This window comes from Simochromis diagramma, unplaced genomic scaffold (genome assembly GCF_900408965.1).
Source record: "Simochromis diagramma unplaced genomic scaffold, fSimDia1.1 OVJJ01000387.1, whole genome shotgun sequence".
NCBI classification, from domain to species: Eukaryota; Metazoa; Chordata; class Actinopteri; order Cichliformes; family Cichlidae; genus Simochromis; species Simochromis diagramma.
The window spans coordinates 7,020,436-7,040,938 of NW_024387152.1; the positions used below are offsets into that span (position 1 = coordinate 7,020,436).

Here is a 20,503-nt window from a genome sequence, read left to right on the forward strand (position 1 = left end):
ACATTTGTCTGAACAAAGAGCGTGCGCATTTCTTTTGCATCTTACTATGTCATCTGCACGCTATTGTACTTACAGGATTAACAATATATAGCACATGTATTTAGATATGTTCAAATCAGATAACAGGTAACAATATAGTACACACTCCCCTCTAAATTCTGATTTATTACACTTAAAACATGATGTCCAATAGAGGGTCCACAGTAGGGTCTGACCAGGAGATTATTACATTTTGAATGTAATGTGTGAGAAAAGAGATGTTGTATGTACAATTCTGTTATGTTAGAGTAAAATTTATCTTTTAATCCCCTTCCTTTGCTTAGCTTTCACTAGGACAAACGGATCTGATTGTTTATCAGCAGTCATATAGTTTTAAGTCTAGGGTTAGGAGGAAGACAATGGGGCTGGACCACGGTAGCTATGATTGGGAATGTGAAGCCCTGAGATGTTGTTAATGCCGGTAAAAGCATCAGGCTGAGCGGTGCTGTCACGAATGATCACAAACATGAGAAAGATTAGGGATCGCATAAATGAGAACACTCCTGCTTGGATATTTTACATTGGGAACAAATCTGGTTATATTAAAAAAAACAAAAAAAAAACCATAAATAAATTAAAATAAAATGTAGGATTAATTACCCTGTAAAGTGTGACACCAGATTCACTTTAATCCCTTTTATTCTGCTAAAAGCATAAAATCAAACTAACATTTTCAGTTTTTACTGGTTTTATTCAGCGATTCACCTTCATGCAAAAACATCCACTTGTCCGTTACACGCCAAAGCAACGCTGCTTTCTTCCATCCCTGATTGGCTGGTCAGGATTTCTCACAGAAGACTAACAGCACAACCTGTCAAAGTGCTCCAGACTGGTGGCTGCTCAGCTGGAGACTCACCTGCAAAACCTCCCCAACAGCTGGACTTTTGAAACAAAAATGAACCACTAAATAGAATCCATGGATTTGCCAAATGTTGATATGTTTTCACATCACGTTTAGAGATCCGAATTCAAACAAGGCCTGTAGAACTTTAAATTAGAAGATGTAAACAGCATCTTAATCTAAATGATTTTTGCGAGCCCCTATTTTAGCCCAGCTCTGATCCTGTGACAAGATGGAGACAGAAAATGGGCATGAATGAACTTATGGAAGAGATAACGACAGCTCTGATCAGAGCGTTTCAATCTACTCACAGGTGGGGTTTTCTAAAGTTGCAACTTTCTGTAGAAACTCTAAGATCCGTCCTCATTCTGCATTTGCAAGGATGATATCTTATCATAAAGTTATAAGTTTATATAATAAGCAGCTCTAGAGGTAGTAGTTACAAATGTTTGCAGAGAATGTGTGTGAGTTTGATCATGAGAAGTCAATTCATATTAAGGCTTGGTTAGAAGACTCATAAAGTTTGACGTGGGGAAGGGGCCACATTAAATGGAACGTGGGCATCATTATCCAGAATGAAAAAATGCATCAAAAGACTCCAACCTCATTGTATCCAAGCATTTACAAAAGGATTTCTCACTACAGACGGTTTGATTGAGCTGGGTTTCCCCTCATGTATTTTTTCTCTACTCATCTCTTACCTTAAAAGAAAGGATCCAGGTATCATTTTTGCAATATAATGTGTTTAAAACACAACGACAACATCAAAAAAACGTCTTGGACTCAGATTTTGTTATCAAAAGATAACCTAAAGCTCTGAAACCACAATCAGGATTAATGGAAACCCGCTCTCTCTTTCTGACATCTGTCGAAGTCGATCAGACTTGACTCGCAGCATACCAGCTCCCCGAATGGACTCATGACACAGGCAAAGATTGGAAAGCTAACCCGCTAAGTGACATGCACGCAGTGTGTGAGTCTTCTGTTACAAGCTGGTGTTGCATACTATACTCTTATTTATGACAGAGAAAAAGGTCATGTCTGCCTACAGTATGTCATCCATATGATGCCCTTAAGAAGATGTGTGCAGGGAGTGGGGAAGGCTGTGCATTCACACAAACAGTTGCTGGTCAAAAACCTCTACTGGAGTATACGGCACTATTATTTACAACATGTGTGTACTAACTGATCAGATATGGGGTCAGCCCCGTTTCAGTTCAACCACCCCGAGAGGTGATCAGCATCAGTGGCATGTGTTGAAAAATTGATTGCCTGGGGGCGTTCCTTGATTAAAAATATCGGATTTAATCCTGATTGAACTGAAAAGGACCGGACCCCAAACCTGAGGGCAAGTGTTCACCATTGGAGCAGGAAAGGGCTTCAACTAATTAGAAGACTACAGGGCTACAGATCTTGGTTGTCATCATTATCGGTGATGCAGTCCAGGGTTGAGGGGGCCAGGCTGCATGCAAATGGGAGGGGAGGGTCCGGTGGACGGGTACAGTGTTTGGTCATCTTCTGCAAAGAGACAGTAACAGGAAGTTAGAGTTCAGAGAAACAGAAGTCAATTCAAAACTCTACTGATGATTAGGAACTAACTTTTAGGAATTTTTGCCATTAAAGCACATTTGTTGTGTTTGTTTGAACACATTAGATCAATATGATTATCATCTATTGTGCATCTGCAACCTATTATACAAACAGTAACATAAACTTGTAGACTGATTTTCTCAGCTATGATACTCAGGTTTTACCCTGTCTACAGTGGTGGACTAGTTAGGAAGCAGGTGAAGTTGTAGCAAGGAGGCCATATGCTGACATTTCCTCCTCTTTCTAGGATTATTTTATCAGAATCCCTCAAAAATACAGTATACTGATGAGACTTTGAGTTATGACTGTTAAGGTAGGGGATTTGAGAATGAAGTGTCCGCAGAAAATTGTGTTTATGACTCAGTAGACTTTGTTAGTTACCAAGGTATTAACTTGCAGCAGTCTCCTGCTGAATCATGTAGTGCCTGTTTGAATCATCCACCTCGCTGCCACAGTGAACTTCACTCCTGTTAACGCAGATACACAAAAACAACACTGCATAACCAAATATATATCATCCTTATGTACCATTTATCACTCCAACTGGTTCCTCCAACAATCCACAAAAATCCACATTAAGTTAATTTGTGATTCTGGCCCAGTGTAAAGCTGGGATGCACACTAGACATCCTGTACTCAATAAGCGGTTATGAAAATGGATTGCACTCAAACTGCACACACATTTAATAAAATTAAGTAAAGCAGCCAAACTAACAAGAGAAACTGCGACTGATGTCCTCACCTGTTATCATTAATGTCTCTGCCTTCACTGATGCTGTTACCTGTTGGAAACAAGAGATAGTTTTATCAGTTTGTTTGCAGTAGCATTAAAAATAAGAAAAACTGAGCTGCTGACAATATTTGTATTGTGTTAAAGCACAACTACCAGAAGTGCCATAGTAGGTGCGTGCAAACACGCACACACACACATTTAGATTGTACTTACCGTTGTCAATGTTGAGTGGGTAGGATTCCAGTATGTCCCCATTATATCTTCCTGCTCTGTAGCCCAGTGCTGTGGAAACTCTGTGGAAAACCCCACAGAAGAAACCATAGAGATGCACAATTATACATTTGGCCTCACATTCAGCAGAAAACTTGAACAAAGCAGGATGCTTCATTTTTAAGATCAATGCAGATTCTCAGTGACCTTAAAAATCAATCATAATAATGTGTGTTTACTATCTACTATCTGCCTGGAAAAGATGAAGAAAACTGATTTAAACTCACGTGTTGTTCTGGACAGAGTTGGGATTGCAGCTGACACTGGTGGACTGCTGTGGTGTCACGTTACTCTGGAAGAGGGCATTGCTGTAGGTGTTGGCGTGTTCAGTAGCACGGATGTAGGCGTAGAACGGGTTGGTGGGAGAGCAAACGGTCAGCTGTTTTGGTCTCACTGGCTTAGCTGTCGGGATGAAAAAGCGATGTAAGACAGGGTACAGCTGCAAGGAAACTGGGTCACTGGGCTGCAGAATTAAGCATCAAGAAGTGCAGTACCGATCTGTGCTGCATGGGGGCGCCTCATGGCATTCTTTGCCCTCATTGCATCTTTGATGCGGTCAACCTCCTGCTGGTAGCGACGGCGGTCCATCATGGCGCCCTCTTTGGCATCCCTCAGTGCAGTCTCCAGGGCCTTAACTCTCTCAGCAGTAGACCGAAGACGTTTCTCCAGCTTTGGAAGCTCACAGCGCAGATCTGCATTGTCACGAACCAGCTGGAGAGAATTTTCAGTCTGATTAATTCATTCACAAACTGTGCCTTTTGGACATAATACAGTTCTGTGTATTCAAAATCGCATTCTATGCTATATGCATTAAGTTTGTGTACAAGAATGTGCAGCTTGTGCAGCATTTTAATTATCCTCCAAAACTGCTTTGTGGGTAAGAATCAAACCACCACAACCGCAACTGAGATTTAATCCAAGCCCGTCTGCAGCGCAGGTTTGCATCAGTAAAACTTGTAACTGCTCTCATTTCTGGGTCATTCACCTGTTTGTGAACCTTTGTAAGCTGGTCCAAGTTATTCTCAAGAAAGGAAATCTTCTGCTTCTGGGTGCAAGACCCCCCGCTATCATCAGGTTCCATTTCGGAACTCTGCAGAGGAAAACAAAAAACAGAGACAAAGGGTGAGATTTTATTTTGTCCCAAATGGCTGTAATACCTGCAGGGGTTAAGGCAGGCTGACAGAAGTTTTTCATTTAAATTTTATTTAATCTACTACTAAAAGAAGAGCTTAAAATTGGGTTTGAAGCTGTCTGATCTCAGCTCTCTGCAGGCCTTTTGTCCCAGCTGTTCTGCTTTTTTAAAAGCTTAAGAATTTTTTTAATCAGTACAAACTTTAGTCAAAAAATTTTACAAGATCTGACCAAAAACATGAACAGTTCATTCCGTATGGCGACACCCATGATGGATTGTTTGACTAAATGCTTGTGTCTAGTTTTACCCAGAAAGGACATTTCTTCATGCAACATATCAAATATTGAAGAGGATTAGAGGGATTAAGGATGCTATTGTTTTTCCTACTCAGGTTTAGCAGGCAATATTAAGGTCACAGACCTCTTAAAACCCTCTTAGTGTGTTTTTAAAAAAATAATTCCTTTCATTTATGACTCGATGCCTTACTTTTTTAACTCGCGACGTGAGGTCTTGAACGAACAGCTTGCGCAGGTTGTGGAGGGTCTGGAGTTCGCGGGCCTGGATGACAGACAGATGGAGAGGAGGTTAGATAGGTAGACATCTGTGGATGATGTGAAATATGAAGCAGAGAGGTAGTGATAGTCTGTTTTACTCACGACAGTCTCCTCCAGACCCTTCAAGTCCTGTTTGGTCTGCTCATGGCGCTCGTGCAGGAATCTGACAGAAAAAGCAGAAGCATCATTAAAGATAAGAATATGTCTTATCTTTATCATAACATATCATATTGATGTATTGTTTTGAGTGCACTTTATAGGAATCTGAGAACAAAATGACCCCTGAACACTTACGAGAGCTCCTCCAGGCGTTCGCTCTTGGTACTATCCTGGCTCTTCAGGCGTTCGAAGTCAGCGCGGACCTGAGCCAGCTCCAGTTCCAGTTTGGAGTTACGACTGCATGCATGAGGTATAAAAACACAAACAAGAAAAAAAAACCACATGTTCAGAGACAGCAAGACAAACAGGAAACAGCATTAAAATACTTCATCAATACACACCAAACTGAATTGTTTTAAATGTAACAGCAAATTTCTGTGTATTTTTAATATACTGTCGTCTTTAACAGTGTTAGCATGTAAGGAATAAGAAATAAAAAACATGTATGTAAAACAAATAAAGAGGACTACAGACTCAGTGAGATCATCAATAATCCTCTGCTTCTCATTGATCTCATCCCGCAGGCGGGCCAGCTGCTTGTGGTGGAGACCACGGTGGGACTCTCCCTGATGACGAAGAGCTTTCTGGAAAAGGAAAAACAAAAAAGGAAGAGCGCCTCTTTAAAGATGCTGACCTATAAAATCTCACACTTTCAAAAAGAATGTGTTAAAATCCTGCACACACTGTTTGTGTCATTCACACATGTTGTGTTAAACTGTGCCCTAAATATGGTTTAAATAAAAGACAGAAAGAAAGAAAGAAAGAAAGAAAGAAAGAAAGAAATGAGACCACTGACAAACAACATGTGTTATATTGTCATTATTGTGCTGCTGTCTTCAATTGGGACATCATTGCCCTTAACTAGATATGCTGATGATTAAGGACAAAAAGTAACACATCTGTTCTGAGAGTGCAATATTTACTTCAATCAGCCTTTGCATTAAAAACTGAAAATGAGCAAAAAGTCTCTGTTAAGCACAGTGAGCGCGGTCACCATAATAGATCCCACTAAAAGCCCCAAAATACTAGGTCAGACTGGAATAATACTTTGAATGTGTACTGGACCCAATGTCAGAAATGTACTCAGTGCTCTGCATTAAATTCTTTCCTAAGGAGGCTTCTTACCTTCACATTTCCATCCTCAGTCTCACCCTTCTCTCCATCCTTCTCCTCAAGCAGGGAGTTATCTTATAGAAGCATAAAATAACAAATTCAACCAGTATGAGCAATTTCAGCAAAGGTTTTAGTCACATATTAATATTTTTACACCATGATTTTCTGTGTGTGTGTGTGTTTCTGTGCTACCCTGGTCTTGCAGCTTGGCCAGCTCTTCGCTCAGGGAGTCGTGGCTCTCCTCCAGCTGTCTCTTCTTCTGCTCCACACTCTGCATGTACTCTGTCAGAGAGCGGATCTTTGCCTCATGCTGTAAAAAGACAAGTGTTGCCCCACCCCAGGACATCAGAGACATAATAACTCAATCTCTGCTAACAAGAACAGATATCTTAGATATATTATTTTCTACATTCTGTCTGTTTCTTTTTATCTCACGCCCACATATGTTCTCATAAATCATCAATTTCACTCTATTTTGTGATGCCTCATCATAGCCTATCTCTTACCTGAGAGATAAGGAGCTGGCAGGAGGAAAGCTCCCTTCCAGTCTCTTCCATCTTGCGGTGGCACTCCAGCTGCATGTTCTCCAGCTGACGGCAACGCTTCACCATGCTCTTCACCTCCGACTTGATCTTGCTGATGTAGAGGCGGGCCACAGTGAACTCCTCCTCGATTGCACCACTGATCTCCACTGGCTAAGAGTGAAAATGAAAGCAATATTTTTTTTGTTAACAAGAATTTCTCCATCGGTGCTTGATACTCTAAATGAAACCTCTGTGATCGTGCTCACCAGCTTTATCTCCCCATTACCCACGATGGAGCTGAACTCGCTGAGGTCCCTCATCAGCCCGTTGAGGACCTCAGCTATGCGTTTGCGCTGCTGACCGCTCACCTCCTGCATACGAGACAGCTCTGCCTCCAGCTCCATCAGACTGGCCTGTAAAATAAAAGAAGGTGAGCACCTAAGGAGAACTAAAGCCTTTTAATTGCATCTGGACCTTCATTAAAAATACACAAATGAAAAATCTGCAGACTGGCTGAAAAACTTTGGGAGAAAGTCAAGATTAAGATTAGGATTTACTGTATGAGAGGAATACTAATGAGTCATACTCAAGACCACAGAGCTCTAAACTTATCGTATTGCTGTGGTGCCGCCTACCGTTTAGTGTGAGATACATTAAGGTCCATAAATACTTGGACAATGACTCAATGTTATTATCATCAGGATGTGATTGAAGTGCAGGCTTTCAGCTTAAATTTACCTAGTTCAACAAAAGCATTGCATTTACTTTTTAGGAATTACAGCCATTTTTATCCAGTCCCCCACTTTCAGAGGCTCAGAAGTAATTGGACAAACTAAAATCATTTTAAACCAAAGCACTGTTTTTAATAATTGGATGAAAATCATTTCCAGCCAATCACCAAATGCTGTGTTTCCTTCCCTGAGATGCTCTGTCAGGTCTTTACTGCAGCTTCACCTTCAGCTGCTGCTTCGGGTCATTATCCATTTTATTGTGAAAGGCTGTCCAATCACCAGAGAGTATAGGCCTGTAGACTTTTGGATTCATTCTGCTACAGATATCAGCAGTCACATGATCAATAAACACTAGCGACCTGGTTCCACTGGCAGTCATAGCATTGGCCTCAGAGAGAATATGATGTGGCCTGAATCACAAGTTTGTTTCTCTCCTTCATACTTTAACTGATGGTTAATTTCATGGGTTTTCAGCCTAATTATGGTCTTCTTTACTTGCACTAAAAGCTCTCGGGACCTCGTATTGAGAGTTCCAGTGAAAAGCTATAAAATGTAATTCAACACTTGGAATCAGCGCCATATATTTCATCAGAAAAGTGAATAATGAGGGACTAGGCTTTGAAAAGGGGGTACTGTTAGTTTTTTTAAACTCTTGGCATTGAAGTTGAAAGTCTGCACTTTAGTGCCAACTAGGTTATTTAATTTTACATCTACTATGGTGATGTACAGAGAATAATTACAAAAATTATTTCACTGTTCAAAATCTTTTAGATTTAGAAATCAAACCATTTTTGACTCCTATACAACTCCTGCAGTGTTTTCCCCTCACAGTGCTGCTACAACAGGTGCTTGTCTCTGCAGTGCAACGAGGAAGCAAGCGGATCCTTCTGGTCCACCTCCTGTCTCTGAATTCAGACACCGTTCTGTTTGTCTCAGTAAATCTGTCGCACTCCAAACATTTACCATTTTCTGGGACAGTTGCTCAGCCAGCAGCTGGTTTTGCAGCCCCTTCTCCTCCACTTCCTGGCTCTTCTGGTCATAGTTGATGGCCAGTTCCTCCAGAGCTTGCAGCACCTCCTTCACCTCAGCCTTGGCGCAGTCGCTCTCCACCTGCAGCCTGCCGAGTTCAGCCTGGACTTTGTCCCCGTCACCCCTGGATGAGGCCAGAAGCTGAAGAATGGGAGGTAATAAAAAGTATGGGAGATAACAAGGAAGATAGAGGCAAATGTGGGCATTAAGGTAAGATCTTAGAAAGAAAACAAGCTGCTTAAAGCTTAAATTTTAGAATTAACAAGTATCCTCACACTCACAGCATGCGCGCTCATACAGTGTGGATATGTTTGTGTGACTGAGTTTGTGTGATCTCACCTCATCCTGGTCCAGCATCTGCTGCTTCAGTTTCTCCACCAGCTGGCACTGAAGGTTGATCTCATCATCCTGCACACACATGATGGTATCATAAACACAAAAGGTCCATACTCTGTCACTTGGATGTCTCCAATATATAAATCAATAATTAAACATTAAATGGAAGTGAACAGGACCCCGAAAACATTTTGTTTCAATTATAAAACGTACACCATTGTTTTTACCATGCAGGTAGTAACAACAAGCAACAGACTGAAGGCACTGTGTGAGGAATGTATGCAAGAACCTTATCATCCAGCTGCTTATACAGCTTGCGTATCTCCTCCTCATACTTCTGCCGCTCCTCCTCAGAAATGCGAACCACAATGGAGGAGGTGTCATTGTCCAAAATGGGACGCTCCTCCACAGACTCGATACGGGTCACTATTTCCGATGTAGTCCTCTCAGTCTCGGGCACATCTTCTCCTAAATGGTAGGAAAAAGTGAACAAAGAAGACACATTACAATGTTGCACTTTAGTTTGTAATGTCAGCACAGAAGAGTTGGAGGTACGCAGCCTTGAAGTCCCCACCCCACACACACACCCCCACACCCCACCCGCCACCCACCAACACCTATATTTGTTCTGACCGTTTCTCCAGCGGTTGAGCTCCGACTCCAGCTTCTGAATGGTCTCCTTCAGGGTCTTGTTCTTCTCCTTCTCCTTCTCATACTTCCTCTTCCACTGCTCTGCTGTCAGCTCCAGGTTGATTGAGGCGGTGTTCCTGATGGTCTTGGCACTGTGAGAGAGAAAGGGCTGATTATGTTATGTTCAACAGTCCTACTGAGTCCAAAAACTGTCCAAAAACTCAGCTTTACCGTTGTAATATGACCCCAAGGTAACATGAAACCTAACAGTCACAAAAAGCAAATAATGCTTCACATTTTTTAAAATATCAGGTAATAATTTGGTCTTCAGATCCTTTCTTTGGCTTTGTGGAATAAAAACAAACGTACAAGAGCCACATCAGTAGGTATCTGAGACTGTATTTTTTTTTTTAGGTCATGCTCAAAATAGTTTGTTGCCCTGATTTTAAAGGATAATCTTCCCTGCTGAAAAATATGACAACACATAAACACAGTATAAACACATTTCCTAGTTTACCTGCTATTTTAGGAGTTAAATTATCATATTTACCTGTTATTTTATCTGTCCCTCTACTCCTTGCTGAACCTGAGATTGGACTATTTAACTGTCATGTGTAAATCTACATTTGAAGTCAAGCATGAATATCATATCAAGTAGGTTAAGATGAAAACATGTTGCTGAAATCATGTTTTCCAGCGCTGCTTTTGAAGGGTTAATGTTGTATAACTACACTACTTCATGCTAAAAAATATGTCTGCATGTGAAGAAGCAAAACACATTTTAGTGGTTTAGAAATAAACATCTAACATGACGTGTGATTTAAATCCACAGAGGCATCTACCGTTGTCCAAACATCAGAGTTGACTTGGTCTCAGTATCGTTGTAGCTGGAGGGAGAGCAGCAGATGAACATGGTGGTGCGACAGTTACCGCCGAGGGAGTCCTGCAGGATGCGGGTCATTTTGCTGTCACGGTACGGCACGTGAGTTTTCTACAGGACAGAGTAGGGATGATGAGAAAGGGTGATTAGAAGAAAAGAGAAAAAGATCAAGAGAAAACCGAGCAACATAAAGCAAAAGAACTGCCAGAACACTGCTTCATTTACTTTTGCATCTTGAGTTCATTTTAATCGTGCAAAAATTCATCAGCATAAATTCAGCAAACATTGCCCCTCAGCTTTTGGATTCTTAACCAGGACTGGAACTGCTTTTTAACGTGCCAGATTGGTTGTGCCATATCCAACTACTCTGAAAATTAGCAGGCATAGTTTTGGCATTTCATGGCCAAATCTGGTGAGCTGGCAGGAATGAAAGAGAAAAATCATGAGTGTGGGTACTGAGCAGGTCAACAGGCAGACAGTTGGTGTCCATGTGTGTTAGAAATGAGGTAAACAAAACACTTTATAATGTAGAGAGTGAATTACACATGTTTCAGTTTATTTAAAGTCACTAAATTCTAGAATAAAAATAAGGTTCACTGGTGGAAAACCTAATTATTCTTCTCTGTATTTAAATTTCAGTTTAATTTACTCCTTAAATATAAATCGAAGCCGGAAGTATAAACCGTTCTTCTATGTTCCTAAAAAAGTTTAACATCGAAGTCAAAGGAGCAGGAGCCCAGCTTAAAAATACAAATCCTTTACTGTGAATCACAAACTGTTATTTTTGAGGCACACCGTCCCATGGAGATAGTGGAAAGAGTGAAAGTAGCTCACCGTGCCCTCAGCCAAGGCAGAGATGACATTTCCGAGAGCCGAGAGAGACTTGTTGATGTTTTTAGCCTCATCCAGGACGGCACCTGCAGCTCCGGTCTTACTGACCTGGATTAAAGAAAAACAGGGAGCGAATGAAATCAAAGAACGGAGAATGTGATGGAAAAACAGGCTTATTCATTACCTAAAACTGCAATGTAAACAAAGAATAATGTAAAATAATCACACAATAGTCATTACAAGCATTTACAAGTCTTTCATACCTTCTCACTGCCAGCCAGATCCACCAGGTACAGTTTTCCACACAGCTTCTGCTCCGTCTCCACGTGCTCCTGCTTGATGTTGATCAGGAAGATGCTGTGGCTACGAGAGCTGTGCTCATTCATGTCTACACAAACAACGACAACACAACATTCAGAGAAACATCCATTTTCTTCCGCTTATCCAATTCAGAGTCACAGGAGGGCTAGAGCCTAACACAGAGAGACAGCCAACCAGTCACACTCACAACTATGACCAACTGAGAATCAACAGTTAACCAAACTACACTAACTACAACTAACTGAGTCTATTAAGAAGAAATGCAGAAAATGGAATAAACAAAGGTCCTAGAATTGATTTTTTTATCTATTTAATAACTACAATACTGTGACTCATCCTTTCTGCTGATGGAAGACTATTACACTTCAGTCCTAATCATGCTTTAACGACCAACAACATGAATTTAAAAAATGTGGCTTCTAGATTTTTATCCAACATTTTGTTCAAAATTTGTCTTTGTACCAAGAAAAAATGTGTATTATATGCTATATGTTATTATAACACAGTAACTCAGTCAAGGAATAATACTTTTGTGTTTTACACGATGGCTACTATGATATAAACCCCATTTTAGACAACTGAGCGCCACTAAAGTCACCGCAAAGGAACCCATCAGTAACACTGCAGGACTAAGAATGAACAGTTATTTAAAAACTACCTTGTCAAAACCAAGCATGACCCAGAACCCAAGCTCATCACTGACTGCTGAGTCAAGAATTTGTTGGTGATAACTAATATAGCCCGAACTTACAAACAATGGGCTAAAAAGTTCTGGTAATTTTGTATACTGTATACTAAATTTGTATATTGTCTTCTCAGGCTGACTTCGCTTCAGGCATTTCAATGCATTTCATTCTCTACGGCTCATCTCTTTATTTTTTAAATAACCAATCAATAAAGAGTAATTCAGGGGTGGATCTTAAATCTTTCACATTTTGTCAACCAGACCAGCCATCACTGCAGGACAGCGGTATCAGCATTTCACAGAGAACAGGCATCAAACAGCATTGATCTAAAAGCTTCTCGCCTCTCAGACAGAGTTCAGGTTTCTCTGCAGATGATAGCTGAGGGCATGAGCTCAGCGCAGTGTCGGCCCAGCAAACTGTTATCAGCACACCGTTCTGCAGCACAGTGAGTCAGCAGCCATCGACAGGAAGCAGACAACACTGTGGTGCTCAGCATCACAGGCTATAGTAAGTCCTGTCCACTGCTGTTTCCATCCAGGCTGTTTTACAGGACAAATTGGTATAAATGATCATTTTTACCCTTTAAGACTAGTGGACACACTATATTTTGCTATGACTGATGTCTACATTCTTTCCATTTAAAGTGCCTCATAAGGAAATTTGCTGATTATCTCTCCCTCAAACAACCAATAATAAACAACAATAGAAAGTCCACACACTATTTTAACTTGTACTATGTACTGCTGTTATTAAGCTGCTTGAGGATGCTACATAGATAAGATTTAAAAAATGAGGAAAAAACAAGTTTTTGTCACTTTTTGTTTGAGTGGAGGAACTCTTCTGACAGAGCGCAAGCTGCAGGTCAGTGGAAAGTGTGTGTGTCGGGTCAGACAGTGTTTTATTAGCCTGTCTGCTAAGAGACTGCTCACAGATCAGCTCAAAGGATGGATGACTGAAGCCGCCGATACTATGGAAAAAGCAAGAAACTAGCTTTTTGACATGTACTCCCTGTTTTTATATTGGCAGCTTAAAATGATTTAAACTGTTTGAATGGAGAGACTTTGCATTTTGAAACAAAGGATGAGAAAAGGCTTATAGAGCAGGGCAGCATAACTTTTTGTTCTGCATCAGACTATTGATTTGTTTTTTCATGGAGGTTTTTAAGTCCATTTACTACATTATCACCCCAACAAACAGCCTTCAGCTTTACTGACTTTCCAGAAGCTTTGGACGTCTCAGGGCTCTATAAAGTGGCCCAAGATGCTTACCTCTGTATTAGCATTGAAAATGAGTGAATTAGATTTCTGGAATATTTTACCATGTTTGCAATTTGTGATAATTGCATACACAGACCTCTTATATTACTGTTTTTACAGGAATTCTGCATACACAGACCTCTTATATTACTGTTTTTACAGGAATTATCATCTAACTGAATTTTTTCAGTTAGATGATAGAAAGTCTGTTTTTTTTTACCCTTTTTTTCATTTGTTTTATCACATGGCATATTTAATTTATTTTATGCTGAATGGGACTTTTTACTCTGACCTATTTTCATATTCTTGCTACACTACCTACATGCTGAGATCATCAAATTACTATTTACAAGAAGGCTGACTGCAGTTAATTAAAGGCACACACTAGGAAGGAGGAATGTTAAAAAAAGACAGAACAGCAGATTAAAATGTGAACGAATTTGTATTCTTCCACATCACTAGGTAAAGTGTTTTTGACCAGAGTACAGCTCAATTAACTTTATAATATCGGTTTAACTGATATTCTCTGTTTTAAAAAAAAAGCACTAAGATTGGAAAAATGTTGGCAAATGTTCTCCTGAAAAGTTGGAAATGATCACTTCTAAACTTCAAGTATTCCATTTTAACAAGACAAGATGGCTGCTTCTTTAGTCCACGCTGTCTCCCAGATTTTTTCACATTTACAGCAAACTAATGGATCAACATACAAAGGTACTGCTTTATTTCTGAACTACAGACGATCTGCAGTAGGCGGTAACTTAAAAATCCATTTCAATCACTTTGCAGAAAAGCCCATTTTCAAAAGATTTCACAGAAAGACTTTGTGTGTACTAACACACACACACACACACTGAGGCACAAAATGCATTAACTCTGAATGGCGGAGATCTGTGCAGGCTGAGATTTATAAGTGTGAAGCAGTGCTGATGTTTTTTGTTTGACACAGAATCCCAAAGCAGATCTGACCTCATTCTTTTTTTTTAGTCTGCAGTGGAGTTCAGCTCTGAGTCAGCACACAACCCACAGAAAAGCAAAACGCACACACACACACACACACACACACAAACACACACACAGTTGTGATTTTTTTGGAGCGATATTTATCAGCAGGGTTTCTTTATTATTGTAATATTGCTCGGTAAAAATCTATACTGCTAAATATTTAAGACATACTTACAATCCTGCAGAAATTTTAATGTAATAAATCTCAGGGCTTAGTGGCAGTAAGCTCAGCTGTTATTTTTAGCTATTTTTATTATATACTGCAGTGAGGTTTTACGCCACGAGACTAAATAATCAGCTTCACCTGTAAAATCTGTATGTTGGACACATCAGTTGCTTACATTTTTATTACCCGACAACACAGGTGTGAGTCAGCAGCACTCAGGTCGATACAAAGTACTAGAATTACAGAAGAGGTCAAGTTATGCTTCCGGTGTTTTGGTAGTTTAATAGCACTAATCAAAGAAAACCAATTAAATTTACAGGAGGAGCAAAGTGCAGCAGCTCCTGATGCTTGTTATGACTTTATTAAAATAATTTTTTTCTTTCCCAATTTGTTATTGTCATACAAACCACTTCATCTCTCACAATTGCATCACATTATGAAATGCATATAACAGAACCTCATTTCTGCGAAAATGAGTGAGGCTTTTTGTGATAATGCACAATAACATACTGATTACATAACACATTAACAGGCCACATGAACTCAGCTGCCATCTCATGCATCACTAACAAGTCCTGAGAGCTAATATTAGCAACAGTGAGAAACTAGAACTGGTATTCTGGTACGGAGCAGTAAGAAATCAGAAACGTTACAGAGTAAACATTCAGATTTGTCTTTTTGTTACAGTATTATATATAAAAATTATGGGGGGAAAACATCAGTCAGGACTGTACTACTCATCTGTAATGCAAAGATAAAGACTCACTAGTCACAGCAACGTGGCGGTTATTTTTGCCCTCATCAATCACATCCATAACTTCATCAGGGCTTGAAACGAAGCGCTCAGTGCATCCCTAAGGACAGGAGAGAAGAGGAATAGGAGACAAGCATATTATCATTTACCTGATGCAGCCCATGAACAGATATTCAGGTAGGACACCTACCTTCACATATGGCACCCTGTTCTTATCCTCATGAACAGACAGGTTGGTCTTTGTCACTAAAAAGTAAATAAAGGAAAATCAATGACTTTTTTGGAGGATCTTTTAGAGCAAACGAAAAATGCTGCACTGGTTAATCACAGTGGTAAATCAAAATAAATTGACGTGAGTTATTTATTCTAATACTAACCGTCCAGGAGATCACGGATTTTATCCATATAGATCTCAAAGTAGGAAACCTGTTGGAGAAGAAAAAAAGTTTCCTCATATGGAAAAAAAAACCTTTAAGTGAATTATTGTTTGAAGCGGGTTTTCACGCCTGCAGAAAATCACTTATTAAAAGAAGGCATGTCCAAACAAAGCGTAGCACAGTGAAACAAAAACATAAACATAATACAAGATAAGACATCAACGCATGTAACAAATGTGACACCTTGATGTGGAATTCAAGGTTTTCATCCATGGCAAAGATGTGATTGAAAATGTCCTCGGCGATGCGAGGAATGATACCCATCTGGTGAGGGTCGTGCAGCTTGCCCTGCAACAGGAAATTGTGCATGTAATTACACGTGAGACACAGCCACACAGTAAATTCTAGTTTGATATATTTCCTTCATTATAATAATGCCTTTAAATTTCCATAAATTCTCTGGTAAATCACCATCCATAAGAGGGAAAATGGGTATGTAACAAAGAATCAGCATAATAGCCCAATGCTCAAAAAAATGAACATTAAAAGAAAATTTACCTCCATAGTGTGAGTCTTCCCGGAGGAGGTTTGTCCATATGCGAAGATGGTGCCATTGTATCCACACAGCACATCTATAAGCAAGAAAAAACAAGAAAATGAGGTTACGCAACATGCGTTCATTAATTTGAAGAATTGTAATTTATTTAGCAGCTCATCCATACCTTTCACGATCTGCTTGGCACAGGTGTTGTAGACTTGCTCCTGGGTGGTGTTGGTTGGAAACACCCGATCAAACGCATAGGACTTTCCCTGCATAGACAAGGAACAAGAACAAACAGATCATAAAATCCTACTGAAGTACAACTAATGGTTCAAATGAATGCATCCTTTGTTCCCGACCAAGCATTAAGGAAGAATGATGGTGCATTAAAACATCAAAACTTTAATAAGAGTTGCTTTTTCCATGACATTATCCATACTATAACTGGGCCACATCTGTGAAGGAATGTTCTAAATTACTCACGTACAAATTAGAGAACAGAGTCACCGAGTGCTGAGGTGCATAGTGCTTAAAAGTCTCCAACACTCTGGAGGTTTGGAAAAGTTACTGAGTCACTAGTATCAGCACAAAACTGTGTGCCAGGAGCTTCGTGGGTTTCCATTGGCCGATCAGGTCCTGTAGGTGTACGTGTGTAAATCAAAGGTGAAACAGAGTCTGAAATGCAGTTGTGTAAAAATGCCTCTTGGTGGATGTTTTATACCACAGAGTAAAATAGTCAGAGACATATTACATCCTTGATGTAGCATCTTCATATTACTGGCTGGGCGTACTGAAATGCTTTATTTCTAGCATCATGCTGTATATTGTACTACATACGAAAACTAAAATGTAAATATGAAAACTTCTAAGTGGGTTAAGTACTAAATTAATTCTTGGTTGGATACAGCAAATTTCTTAACAGCTGACGATTACAGTTGACAGTTTAATGTTTGAACAGACCAAGGCTAGCTGTTTCGCCTCCAGCCTCAGCATCGACCTGCTAAATGGAACAAAACTCTAGTTAATAATTCCAGTTTAATTGCTGAAAGTGATAAATGCTCAGAGTTTGCTGCCCAGTAACAGAGATTCATCACACTCTGAAACAGAAAACAGGAGCATATCTTATGGCTTATTATAAAGGTATTAAATAAATGCAAGCATAAAATCTAATGGTGAACAGGTAGCTGGACACAATGTAAAAAAACAAGGGACAAAAATCATCCAAATGAAGCTCATATCCTGTTTATATAAGTCTAAAATTGAGTCTGTATTTTGTATTTTTTAAACGTTGTCCTCATGATAGATCGGTTCCTCCTAAAATCCACAGTCACTGTGTGAGACACTGACGAGTGACTCAGCCCAGACAGGCACGGCTGCAGAAACCAGGCTAATAAAACCCTGAATGTCACCATCCCATCTGAGGCAGAGTCCATAAAGCAACGCAGAATGATGCTGCCAGAACATGAGCCGTAGAAAATGTCATTAACAAATTGACTCATCTGCAGACCACCCCCACGCCAGCATGATTGAACAGAGAGACAATTCAGTCCCAGGATGAGGGAGGTTGGGAGGGATGAAGGAGGCACACAAAGAGGCATAAAAATGGAGATGGGAGGACAAATGGAGATGAGCATTGAGACAGTAACGACAAAAGACTGAGAGAAAAACACCAAAACGGGATGAGATAGTTGATAAAGCCAGAATGGGAGGCACAAAAAAAGGTGCAGCCAGAAAGGAGATAAAGCAGGTCAGTCAGAGATGCCTGAGCTCACTGAATGATTATTGATCATCTCTATGGGCAATTAGAGGGATCAGTTTCTGGCTCTACTGTACAGCATCATGCTGAGGGGAGAGAGGAAGGTCAGGATGAGATATTTCCATTACTGGTAGACAAGATTTCAACATGATTCCTCCCTCTGCATATTAGATACATTATTTGTACTTTAATTAAAATACTAAAACTACATAAATACATTGAAAAAGCACAAATATTTCTTTGAAGTCAGCGTCTCGTATACTGAATATGGCAGACAGTTAACTTTCTAGTTTCCAGTGGTTTCCTTAAACTATGTAATTTTCATTAGCCATTCAAGCAGTGTTGTTGCAGGCACTGTAATAAGATGACATTGTTGGATATAAAAAATAATTTTAGGACATATTTTTTGTTTGTTTAACCTCAATAAAAAAAAATTAAAAACAGCAAATGAGAGATATGCGGCTTGTTCAGGTTTGGTTCCACCCAACAACCTGTCTTCTAAGCTGAAACATCTACTGCTTCGAGCATCTGCTGAGTAATAAACACAACAGAAATTAATTCAGTCTTGTGTTTTGCATATAAACAGGCCACGTTTTCTACTTCAGCACAGCAAAAGAAAAAAATGATAAAAAATAAGAATAGAAACATTTTAAATCAATAAATAAAATGAAAAGCAAAGATGATTCTGGGCAATACTTTACATTTATTTCCCATTTATATACAGGTAACAGTTTAACAATTAAGGGCTCTTATATCTCCCATGCAGGAAAATAACTATATAGGAAAATAACTAAAATGTGTATGTCATATACAGTTTGGAACATGTCATGTAACCATCTATGCCTCTTTATAAATGTACCATAAAATGTCTAATGATGGTAAACTAAAGTAAGCATGATGATGGGCCTGATGTGTGTCATTCATAAGCTGCACGGTGCAGTCCTCAGTCAGCTGATGTAGGAGGCCAGAGTGCGCATTTTATCAATATTAGCTACATAAAAGCCATGTGTACTTGTTATGCTAGGTGAAAAGACAATTTAAGGGTAAAAAAGGAGGGGGGTCCCCGTTCCTCCCCTGAATATTGTGTTTTCCTGCTGATCTACAACCCAAACAGATGGGCCGGGCTGATGATTTATTGATGGAGGGCCTTCCTGCACAACAAAGCGGATTCTTTTTACTCACCCCGACGACGACGGTGTCATCTCCTTGGAATTTGGGTAGGAACTGGTCCCCACGTAAAATCTCCGACTGATTTAGAGGACGAAAGCGACACAGCACTTTTATGTTGCATTCCGCTGGGGCATCGGCCATTGCGCAGATTCAAGGTGGAGGATGCTGCTTTCTGCTGAGAGGAAAGATGCTGCTGACGCTGGAGGCGATTAGATCTTGGGCCTGATCTGTGCGTCTGAATAAGCTCTGAGTGATGCGCGCAGGATCCGGTCCTTTAATATCGAGGCGGCTCTGAGGATGGCGGATAGGTCGGCCTGTTTCTTACCCTCAGAGAGACGATAATAAATTTATGCGCAGCTGGACGGGTTTTCGTGTCGCAGTGAGGCGGCCAAGCTAAATTGGATGTCAAGGCGCAAAACAACCCCCTACATCATTAAAACAATGAGCTCTGAAGCGAATCGATTGCCCCTGCTTGTTTGTTTCTCGCTTGTCGGTTCCTTTTGTGTTGTTTCGTCCTTTCCCGTGCAGGGGCGGCGGTGGGTGTGCGTCTGGCCGGTTGAAGGTGAGATGCTGCTGGAAGGGCAGTGAGGTAAAGCTGCTGCTTGATCGCCCTCCTTTGGTCGCCACAGCGCCTCCTATCTGTAATCCGAGGAAGGGCGTGGTCTGCATCCGCCTCTTTAAAGTGGTACCCACAGCCTCAGCATCACCAAGGCCCAAGGTGAGGCGTCACATCTGAACAGAGGATCGAGGAATAACTTTGTTATCATATACATCACAAATAGTCGTTGGCTCTCATCCAAGGAATGACTGTACTGCTTGGAAAGCCATATGAAACCATTTGGGGAAGAGAGATTATTGATTAAGGGATGATTAGGCTTCAGCTTAAAGTGGCATTACAGGCCAGGGTGATGCAGCAAAATGTCGAGACAGCACATTGAATGTCAGAAACCTGTAATTAACACTGAAAATACAACTACTATGGAGTTAGGCTGTTTTAGTATCATAAAATATGGCCTGTCTGCAGAAACACAGGAACCATCTATATGAGCTATTTGCAGGGTTCTGGTATTGTGCAAACAGAC

General features: G+C 40.3%; 1 protein-coding gene and 1 long non-coding RNA gene across 3 annotated transcripts; one reads left to right on the plus strand and one right to left on the minus strand.

Moving 5' to 3' along the window:
- Positions 1-660: 660 nt before the first annotated feature.
- On the minus strand, positions 661-20,066 carry kif5aa (kinesin family member 5A, a). 2 transcript variants are annotated; one of them, XM_040047589.1, is made up of 29 exons: positions 19,434-20,066; positions 16,677-16,764; positions 16,513-16,586; positions 16,198-16,302; positions 15,955-16,003; positions 15,768-15,823; positions 15,590-15,677; positions 11,656-11,780; positions 11,396-11,500; positions 10,524-10,672; positions 9,685-9,833; positions 9,341-9,519; positions 9,055-9,123; positions 8,650-8,856; positions 7,222-7,368; positions 6,938-7,126; positions 6,624-6,741; positions 6,444-6,505; positions 5,793-5,902; positions 5,454-5,555; positions 5,262-5,322; positions 5,092-5,163; positions 4,459-4,563; positions 3,968-4,184; positions 3,701-3,875; positions 3,417-3,496; positions 3,213-3,252; positions 2,852-2,937; positions 661-2,398 (listed from the first exon to the last, which is right to left on the minus strand). In XM_040047589.1, the coding sequence occupies exons 1-28, from the start codon at positions 19,560-19,562 to the stop codon at positions 2,859-2,861; spliced, it is 3,129 nt and encodes a 1,042-aa protein (XP_039903523.1). In that variant the 5' UTR covers positions 19,563-20,066; the 3' UTR covers positions 661-2,398; positions 2,852-2,858. The 2 variants fall into 2 exon arrangements, with proteins under 2 accessions (XP_039903523.1, XP_039903524.1); XM_040047590.1 differs by lacking the exons at positions 15,590-15,677; positions 15,768-15,823; positions 15,955-16,003; ... (2 more) ...; positions 16,677-16,764; positions 19,434-20,066 and adding an exon at positions 13,795-15,578 and having other exon boundaries at positions 11,656-13,752.
- LOC120743761 lies at positions 8,811-11,783 on the plus strand. The gene is made up of 3 exons (XR_005698261.1): positions 8,811-8,925; positions 10,514-10,654; positions 11,670-11,783. It is a non-coding gene; the product is annotated as an uncharacterized LOC120743761 (long non-coding RNA).
- Positions 20,067-20,503: the final 437 nt, after the last annotated feature.

Excerpts from the sequence above, each read along its gene's own strand:
- kif5aa (XM_040047589.1), bottom strand. The coding sequence starts at position 19,562 with ATGGCCGATGCCCCAGCGGAATGCAACATAAAAGTGCTGTGTCGCTTT. Across the intron at positions 15,678-15,767 it reads ACAGGGTGCCATATGTGAAG|GGATGCACTGAGCGCTTCGT; the intron begins GTAGGTGTCCTA and ends TCCTGTCCTTAG. Across the intron at positions 9,520-9,684 it reads GCTCAACCGCTGGAGAAACG|GAGAAGATGTGCCCGAGACT; the intron begins GTCAGAACAAAT and ends CCTACCATTTAG.